The sequence below is a fragment of the Thunnus thynnus genome, chromosome 16 (genome assembly GCF_963924715.1).
Source record: "Thunnus thynnus chromosome 16, fThuThy2.1, whole genome shotgun sequence".
In the NCBI taxonomy this organism is placed as follows: domain Eukaryota; kingdom Metazoa; phylum Chordata; class Actinopteri; order Scombriformes; family Scombridae; genus Thunnus; species Thunnus thynnus.
The window spans coordinates 18,868,002-18,878,474 of record NC_089532.1 but is presented as its reverse complement, the minus strand read 5'-3'; the positions used below and the strand labels follow the sequence as shown (position 1 = coordinate 18,878,474).

General features: G+C 39.7%; 1 protein-coding gene across 1 annotated transcript in view; it reads right to left on the bottom strand.

Annotated features, from left to right (window-relative positions):
- Positions 1-28: 28 nt before the first annotated feature.
- fsip1 (fibrous sheath interacting protein 1) overlaps positions 29-10,473 on the bottom strand; it is a 31,175-nt gene continuing 20,730 nt past the window's right edge. The window contains exon 10 of the mRNA XM_067613929.1: positions 29-989. Coding sequence (XP_067470030.1) covers positions 906-989 — 84 coding nt within the window. The 3' untranslated portion in view covers positions 29-905. The remainder of the gene's footprint in view (positions 990-10,473) is intronic.

Sequence of the window (10,473 nt, the reverse complement as noted above, 5' to 3'; positions counted from 1 at the left end):
AACTGAAAGCAGAATTCTCAAAGCTGGCCATCTTTTGTCAGTAGACTTGTGTTTATTTTTTAAAATAATGAAAATTAAGCTAGAAAGAACTCACAGGATCCAATTTCAGAAGATCTTACTAAGGGGCAGGAATGAAAGGAATGCTTTGCATTTTAAGGGTTGGAGCTGAACTGGATCTGACTATCACTCCTGTGGAGTACACATCATCCCCCTGTCCTCAACAGCCACACTAGGCATCTGACCACACATCACTAACACAGACATTCTGTATTTCATAGGAGGCTTACTGTTGATACATAACAGCGTGCAGACTTCACCCCAAAGACACATTGCTATCGGCTGAGTGTGTTTGTGTGCAGTAGAACATTCTGTGGCCACTGTACCCAGTTATTACATTTAATGACAGCAATTTTCTGTTCTCATCTATGATACTTATGTTAATACAAAAGGTGGCCCTGCTGCTCTGTTTCCTCATGCAGGGCCATAAACACAAATAAAAACAATGGGATGCAATCCAGCTGCATATTAAAAACATGGAGGGCAATTAGAATACAAATAACAGTTTTCACCCCCAGTTTCACCATTAATCAAGTGTTAGATTCTACAAAGAAATTTTTTTCCCAATATTGACACATTGTGTTAAAGGACTGGTGTGTACGATTTAGTGGCTTCTAGCAGTGAGGTTGCAGATTGTAACCAATTGTAACCATAAATCTGCAACCCTTACAGAGTGCATCCTGAATACTGCATTACTCAGGATTTTGTCTCTTAAAACCCCCCTAGTAGTCTGCTTGTGACATCCAAGCAGTGATGCATCTTTTTATAGACATTCTGATAGCAGGGCCTCGGATAGTTCGGGTTCATCTGTCTGTTCTTTACAGTCACATGGAGTTGTGTCATTCATCTCAAGGTCCTGGCTCCATCTCTGTCTGCTCACATTCATCCAGCAGGATAAGTAACTGCTCCTCAGTGAGATCTGGTGACTCATTCTGCAGGAAGACACAAATATTTATGATTTATTAAAAAATATATACTGTATATGTGTGTGTATGTGTGCACAGGCACGTGTGAGTGATTTCAAACTGTAGCGTGTACATGCATATAAAAACAAATTTAAGAGGATGTCTGCACAGATGTGTTTGCACGTGTGCACACAGCAACCCACCCTTTTACAACCACTGAGACACATACAATAAACCTCTGGCAGTCAAACAATATGAGCCTATTGTTACTGAAGTGAAGACAGAATATTTTTCATCTTAACTGCTGATATCTTCCTAACATCCTCCCTAAATTTCTTCCCATTACGAACATCCTTTACTGGGCTTAAAACTCTTGTTTTTGACAAATCCAGACTTGTTGTATTAATGCGTGACCTGCGATAACAGTGGCAGTTCATAATAATATACTGCACTTCTGTGGTTGTTCTCTGTGCCTAGTTGGACGCTGACTGGGAAAAAACACTTCCAGTTGGATATAACTATTGTTTTTTTTACTGATAAGTCAGACTCCTCATAGGCAGGCCTCTGCGGCCGCATGTGAGTTCAAGGAGATAAGCCAATCTTCTTAAACTAGGTTATGAAGAAAGGTTTCAGAATTTAAACAACTCTTGACATCTATTTCTGGGAGTGACGTGTTATTCAGCAAGTCTAACTGTAATTTCTGGGGGGAAACTTTTAATGCCTTTATCTTGAATAATTAGGTGAGACAGACTAATTCACCTATGCATGAGTGCTCATAGACAGTTGCCATCTCTTGGTGTGGAATGCACTTGGTTTAGTCAGCTGCAACTCAACAGTCAATTTGTTCCAGTAAAATCAACCCATTACCTTTCACGACACAAGCATTAGGCCAAAAAACGTGTCCAGGAAAGCCAGACCTTAAATGTCTGGGTTGAATAGTAATCATTTTCATCATTCTCTCAGCTTGTGCACTCATGTTTCCCGCCGTCATACCAAACTGAACAGAATGTCCCTGGCCTTAAAGTAGGGATGTCCTGATCCAATTATTCTGTCTGTGATTCTGTTATGAGTCTTGAAGCTGTATTAATTTGCTTTTTTACCCACATGGGAGCAGTAGAACCAGCTGGAAGCACATTACTGACATTATCACCTTATAACGATAATATGGCAAAAGTGTGAGGAATTTTTTTTTCTATTTACACATCCAACAGATGCGGAACAATATTATTTGTTTGTAATTATGTTTCTGGCCACCTGATGAATGTAATATTCCAATATTCACTCTCGTTTTAGCGTTTTGATCTCCACTAACTCCTGAAGGAAATATCTGGCTTTTTTGTTTCTAAATGTTAGTCGCTAACTTTCTCAAAAACACCAGCTGGCCACTAACTTTGTCTATCTGTTAGTATACAATGGGTTTATCCTTTGCTGAAAGCAGCTGCCTGCTGCAGCTGGAAACAGGATTGATGAGAGAGGTGACAGTGAACCCAAACAGTGAAGTTGCTGCTCATAAAACAATTCAATGAATTAATGAACAGAAAAAGGCTAAAACGCTCTGTAGAGGGATACTCAGGTTATAACGATCTTTGGGTTGGTCATCACGAGCCACACATTTTTAATTTGATGCATTTTTAAGGAAGTTACACATTTTAGGAAATGTGCTTACTCGCTTTCTTGCTTAGAGTTTTTAGTTTTTATTTGTGTATTTATAGGAGACAGTGCGCATTGGCATTTTATCAACATCAATATAAATGTTTCAGGTTAAGCTCAATTTTCAGCTGTAGTCACAACTCAACTTAAAATTGACAAATGGATAAAACACATCATACATTGCAGAATACAGTCAAAGCACGAGGAAAATAACTGGAGAAACTTCCTGCTTAGCCCATAGACTTTACATTAGGATGACATCACAGATTTTAGAATAGTGATGGTGTTTAGGCTCAAGGTTTTACAAATGTAAAACCTTCATGGATTAAAAATTCATAGTAGAAAGAGTCCTAATGGACCTTAGTTGCAGTTCGAGGTGTCCTGTCAAGTTTTATAGACACCTCTTATACTTTTTGGGCTGCAGGAGATTTTTTTTTGCTGCAATACTCCAAGTGGCCACTGGGAAAATTAGCAGCAAGACTTAGCAGCAGCGGTATCCAGTTCTCTTACATACATCCATGAGTTAAACAAGCTGTAACATGTTGAGTAGTGAGCTTTAAAGGTGCCAGTGGGCAGATTTTGTTACCTTTGAACCGAGCCAGGCTAGCTGGTGCCTGCTTCCAGTCTTTATGCTAAAAGTAAGCTGACTTAGCTTGACATTTAACAAACTAACATTAGTGGTCTCAGTCTATGTCTTGGCAAGAACAAGAATAAGCTTTTTCCCAACATGTCAAACTACTGATTGACTTTTGCAGCTTTGAGATATACTGATACAAAGTTAAATCCAGGATCCAATTCCATAATTGTTGTTTTCCCATACAATTCAGCTGCAAATGCAAACCTAGAAATAACCTGTATCATGAAAATGCAGCTTACACCACAGTGTGACCCATCAGGCACTCAGTCCAAAGACAGAGCAAAATATTACACCCATGAAGTTGTTTTTACCTCTTCCCTGCACCCCGCTGTGTCACTCTAGACAAAATCACATTCCTGTGTCTCATCTAGCCCTGTTAGCTGAAGCTAATACTCTTCATCGATCATCTGTATACCTCCTCTGACCTCTCAAGGTTCCAGTTGTTGATAGACATCTCCACTATGTTCAAAGTCCTCCAGAATGTAACGACACCCTTTAGGTCATGGAGGGTTGGTCTGTGGTACTCATTTATGACCCCTGCAATTACCCAGACACTGCATATCATTTTCTACCAACAGACAGGAGACCACAGGCAATACGGACACATTCCAGCCTCGATGCCCCCTGCAGCACTCCATGTTTTTGTCCTTTGACATGCATGTAGCAAGACATGGCCCTTTGCCTGTGGACTTGACCTTCACCTCTAAATGGCAGAGGATGAAAACAGCCCATGTGCTTACTTTGTGTTAATCTTTGTGCACGCACATATACATACACTTGTGTACACAGTCTACAGTGTAGGTATTTTGGATACACTTTGCTTCCCTTACATGTTTATTTTATGCTTAAATAGCTAAACGCACTTGAAACCCCACTCACAGAAAAACAACATTTGACTGGATTGGCAGCTGTAACATAAATTTGCACAAACATGAGGGAGCCACAACTGCAACTTGACACATATGGCATTAAAACTGTACAGGTCAGTTACAGGCATGTCAGTATTTTCAGTGTTCTTGAATGGGTAATTAAAAAGTGCCCCACTGGCTGGAGTACTAATGGCCAGAAATGCTTTTAACCAGTACCAACCGTCCTGGAGATAGAAACTACAACTTTGCCTTTCCTATGGAGAGGATAGGAAAAAAAGTGAGATGCAAGAAAGACAGAGTGCTTTTTACTGCTGTGACAAAATGCTGTGACTCTTTAAAAGTGGTTGACCTCAGGTGCCCCTGATTCTGGGGAGGCTAAGGGTGTCTGTGGGTGACTGATATGTGTTTTCCTGTCTGACTTTCTGTCTGCTCTCTACAGAGCCAGTTAAACTCAAGTGTTAGAGCTTGTTCAGCTCTTCTCAGTCCAGGACTTCAGCTGCACGTTTAATTCAGCTGCATGTTTAATCGAGGTGATTCCTGGCAGTACCCTTCTTCCACTGGATTATCACTGAGACGTGAACAACAATGTTGAGCTTGGTTGGAAGTTTTTAAACACAGCATTATTATCAGTTCCACAAGGAAACGAATGAATAGCGCAGGAGTAGATAAAACTTTTGTCGGAACAGTGCAAACTTCTATTTTTAAGCTGAGCCATGAATGGCTTTTGTGCGAGCGGCCATTGAACATGTGGAGAGAAGATGTAAATATATGAATTAGTGTTTCTTTTTAACCAGTCCTCAGTAAAAAAGAAGTGTGCAGCTGTGGGAGCTGCTACCCTTGAGGCTAGTTTTGGAGTTATTCCCAGCCATACATCCTCTGGCATAAACATGTGAAATACAAGCTGGAGGTGGACAATCTATTCATTCACTTCACAGTTCCTATTGGGAAAAGTTATGGGTTTGTGACTTTATACAGTATCTTATATGTTATACTGAACAATGACTTGAATACTACTAATAAATAACAATGTTGGAATGACATTAGCTGAAAAACACATATTCATTTTGGATAACTGCTTTAATATTCACTCATATTTCTTCTTTACTGTCCGGCTGCTTTGAGAGTTGTTTTTGGACACTGTGATCGATTTGAGACGGAAAAACAACTCATCAATGAGAAAATTGCCTTGACGTGGCTGCTCACAAGCCCAACATATTATTGGATAATTATCTAGTATTCCATGTACGAACAATTACGTGAATCATAGGAACAGCTTTTGCCCTGGGCATATCGGATTTTTAGTCTTACCAAAAGTACATTGTTCACAACTGACTCATCACTAACTTCAGTCACAGTTGGGTTGGAGTCAAATTAATCTATGAGCCCTATATGTCTGATGCTTATTGTTAGAGTGCCAGCATTACTGCTCCAGACATCTCATACACGTGCTCTGGCTCTCCCACCTGCTATCAAGACTCAGCAGGTTTATTGTATCTGTCTCAGTCTGGCCTGCAGCCACACAAAGCCATGTGCACAGAAAGTAAGTGTAAGGGAAAACCTCTGTCCCTGTCCTGTTTAGCGATGCAATGCATTCACTTTAACCTCATGAGCTGTCATTTGTCACTGGCTTTACTCCTCTTCCTTGTGCATTTGAATAGCACCAACATGACAGTGAGTTTAATGTGTAGTCTGCCCTCCAGACAGGGGAGTCCAGCTTCTCCCAATGAACAATAGCAGGGTGGGTGAAGTCCAGATCTTTGATATATGATGAAGATTCTTGGTCACTATCCAGTATCAGTTTCCCACCAGGAGATGAATCTGACAAAGCTAGAGCTGTTCAGCCTTCCAGCTATCTGCCCCGCAATGGACCACCACCTCTGTGCAGCTCACTGTTCAACTCCTGTACACACAGTGTGCAGGGCCAGTTCACCACAAGTGTGGGCTGCTCGGCTTTCAAGGTCACCGACTTCAGTCACATACCTCAACTTTATCGTCCACAGAGCCAGGGGCCAGGTCTCCATTAACAGAGTGGAATTCTATTCATTACACTCTGCGCTCCCATTAAGATGTTGAGAGTTTCTCACAAGAAAAGTCAGCAATACTTTCTGCTTTAGTGTACCTATGACATCACAGCAGATGCATCATTGTCAGTACGTCTTGCCAATATGTTTAGCAGAAAAAAACAAGTATGTCAAATATCAGATAATGTGGATAATATAGATAAATTTGCCTCAGGGACTTTCTGAGTTACCTCATTAAAGTCAGTTTATTCAAGTGATTGCTGGATGAAACCTTATCCTCACTTCCCGCCATCATTAAACACATAGCAACCTGAGCATGCATGAACAAAAATATAAAGTTCATTTAGGCACACCCTCAATATCCTTGTTTACATGACTTACACATTGCTCTAGCTGTTTTGACTGAGCCAATGAATGCAGCCCAGAGAAAAATAAAAGTGACAGTTGTCCATTCTGAGGTCATTTACTGTACAACTTTAGCCAGGGCTGTCTCAGTGCTGTGGTGAATAGTAAATGTCAAACTGGAAATAAGTTTTCAGTGCTGCAGTAAAGACACAAATGTAGAGTGTGTTTTACAACTGCCAACGTTTGCACACCATCTTAATAACAACAACCATCCATGTGAGTGGGAGCTCCTCTTATTCTCTGCCACTTTCATCAAACTGTCTCTGTTTCATAATCATAAAGAAGCAAACAAGAGCAGACTGTGTGACAAGATAAAGGCTAACAGCTGTAGCTATGGATGGAATGAAGGGAAACATCCTTTCCTCCCTGCCTCCTCTTTTCTGTTGAACCTGACAAGTCTTCTGTGGAAAAAGAGTTTTGAAACTACAGAGTCAGCAGAACAATTAGTGGGGGCAAACAAGCAACCGTGAACTTAACAGATTCAGGCCAACTTAAAACCTACCACAGCTGGGTGCCCACTTTGCGTTGAAAATATCTGTCGGGCATTCTGTGTTATTCCGGGATGATATAGTTACTTTTTGGTGTTTTAATACAATTTTTTTCATCCAGTCACACATAAAAAGTTCTCACATAACTAAATGTTTAGGTTAACTTGCACTAGAGAATCCTTGCTAACATGGACAGTATGATTGATGATGTAGGTCTGGCATCATCCTGCTTTATTGTAAATGTTGGGATTGTCCTTCCTTTTGCAGTTGATCTGGGAATGCAGCCAAATGATGCAGGAAAATCAGCCCAGGGTCGGCTGTTGAGTATCACAGATTTAGCTTTAACAGTTGGAAACAGCCCTGTTGAACTTTTCTTTACTGTATTTCCAAAAAAATGTACAAAGAACAATGACATGTCATATCAATGATATCTTTCTTTGTGGAGGAAAGGCCAAGGTCTTACTGCACAGGCAAATATTATTAACAGTAAAAAAAAACCCTGGAAAATCAAAGGTGAGAGGAGACAGATTCTTTGGCAAAGAGATTAATTTCACTGGAAGTGGGGTTGTTAGGGATGAAAGACAGGAGAAGGAGGGAAGACACTCAGATTTGATTCCAACACAACCTAGCTTTTGTTGGAATAAAGCACCACAAAAAGGTAAATCAGAGAGATCTGTAGACAAACACTTGAATTCTTAACATCACATTCTGGAATCAATCAAAATGAAGTAGAGCAGAGAATTTGCAGTCACTACTAAGATGTATGAGACTGACCTTTTAACATTTTCTGCCTTTACAGTAGCACCAGGCCAGACTAAACATAGAGCCTCATGCTTCCCATTTGGAGGGAAAACATTTAATATCTAATAAATCCTGATAGTTTATAGAGATATGGTGCTTCGGTTAAACATCTTTATTTCAAACATATTCCAAAAACAAAATCTTGAACTGTCAACCACTTATGTTTGCTCCCTTCTCTGGAATTCAGTATTTACATTTAACTGTTGTCATCACTTACTGTAAGTAGACAAAATAAGACTTTGTTGAACAGGCAAAGAAAAAATAGCATCTGGTCCACAGAATCACAGTTTCTATAACTGTATATGGACTAGATTTTCAGAGTAATTTCAAGTGAATGATATCACCTCATATACAGTAGTGTTAGTGGTTTACTGTTCTAGAGCTGCTATGCATGCTAAAAAAAAAGGGGTACTACAGTTCAAAAATTATGAAAATGCAACCAATATTACTACTTAAAGGAGTAATTCAACATTGACAGTTATGAGAAGATCGATATCACCCTCATGTCTGTGCGCTTAGTATGTATGTTAGTATATATTTTAATAGAGCTGGAGCCAGGAAGCAATTAGCTTAGTGCAGCATAGGAAACAAGGGGAGACAGCTAGCCTGTGGCTCTCTCAAGTTCAAAAATCCACCTACCAGCTCCACTGAAGCTCACTTATTAACATATTATATCTCATATAATACAAATGGAAATGTAAAAACAAGTAGGGAGTTATGTGTGCTAATTATATTTTAACTAAAAACAGCCGGGTGCAGTGACTTCCTGGAGTCTTGTTGTCTCTGTGAGGTAGCCAACAATCAGCATTTATGCGTAGAAGTGCTGGGTGGATGAATGAACTGTTGTTCACTAAGAAACAGTTAGAGCAAATAATTCTCCTTCTAAAACCACAAACTGTTTCTATATTTCTTTTTGTTATGGATTAAACAAACAAGATACAGAGGTGCTGGCAAACAGACTTTTGAACTTTGGTGAAAGGCTAGCTGTTTCCCCCTGCTTCGAGTCTTTATGCTAGGCAAAGCTAACTGCCTCCTGGCTGTCGCTCCATATTTAACATGCATATATGAGAGTAGTAGTGCTCCTCTCATCTAACTCTTGGCAAGAAAGCGAATAAGTATATACCGCAAAATGCCAAACTATGCGCTACAGTTGTAGTAAATGTACCAAACTATGTAAACTTTTCCTTTCCTTTTGGTAGCATTTAGGGAAATACCTGATTCTTCTAAAAGGATGTTGCCTTTTCTTGCTTTTACTTTGACCTAATTGCTCAACAAAACTGGCTCTCCAAAAATTGGTTCTCTATTCACAAACTAATTTATTCTTAGTTATCATGCTTTTAAACCACCAGAGAACTAAGTATAAAACCTGCATAGTTGATACACACAAGAGCCTGTGTGGAGACATTTGAGTTATTGATGTTACACAAATCAACTTTATGAGTACACTGGAGCCGTGTGATCCTGTTTAAGAATGGCCTCCCAGACAAATTCCATACAAATAAATCTTCTCTACCACAAAACAAGGCTGGTGGCACTGAGAATATACACAGTGAGTATGCTGTTTACATTGCAGTCACTCACACGGTTCAGTCATTTAGTGACAGTATATAAAATACTGTGACACACAGCTAAAAGCAGAGGGTGTCTAGAAACACCAGTAGTTAAGAGACTGGTGGTTTTGATGTTTTGTGATCATGAGTAAACTGTTTCCTCAAATGGAGCTAAATTAGCAAAAAATTCCATTGGTTTCTCCTTAATTAGGCCAGGAATAGGTCTTGGTTGCATGACATGGTGCCTTGTTTAATGTAAGGGTGTGGCTGCTACTTAACATTTTTATTACCTCACTGTTTCTGAGTAAAAAGGGTATCTTTTATGTTTAAATTAGGCATATACTGTGTACATCATGTTGTGGTTCACCAGTGTGAGAACTGATGTGTTGGTAAAATGAATACATTTAAATTTGCATTCCGTCTCCAGCAGCGCAGAGAGGAAGCAAACAGGTAGTTTGGAGAAGCTATCCACTCTTACAATGACAGGGTCAAACCACTAAATTTATGTCTAATGTTCTCCTTTTTCTTGCACATAAAATTTAAAGTCATAAAAGCCAGAGAAAACAAAAATCAGGCCTATTCACCTTTGTTCTTAAAACATTCCTGTGTTGTGCCTTTAGCTACAGGGTTTTGGGAGAGAGTGACAGTTCTGTGGTTGTAACTCTGCAAAGGCTCCTAAAACCAGACAGAGCTCAATGGTTTCCAAGGAACACTGTGGAGTGTGGACATCGAATCTCAGCGAAGAATGTTAGAAAGTCATGAAACACCATGTAGCACAAAAGGCCATCAGTGGAGTTAACAACCATCCTCACTGTAAGATCAAACCCATGTACAAAGCAAAGCAGAGCTAGAAATTGAACCCCTATTGAAAAAAGAAATCTACAAAACAACATAAATTTTGTATCAAACCATTAACTAATACTAAAGTGTGTGAGTGAAACAGAACAGGAAGATGGGGAAAAAGAGAAAAAATATGGGCCTAGAGAGACACGAATATTGCATGTGATTTCATCTTCCCCCTGTGAGAATGAGCTGTGTGCTTGTAATAATCTGTCACACACGTGTCTATGGATAGAAGCTCTGAGGAACG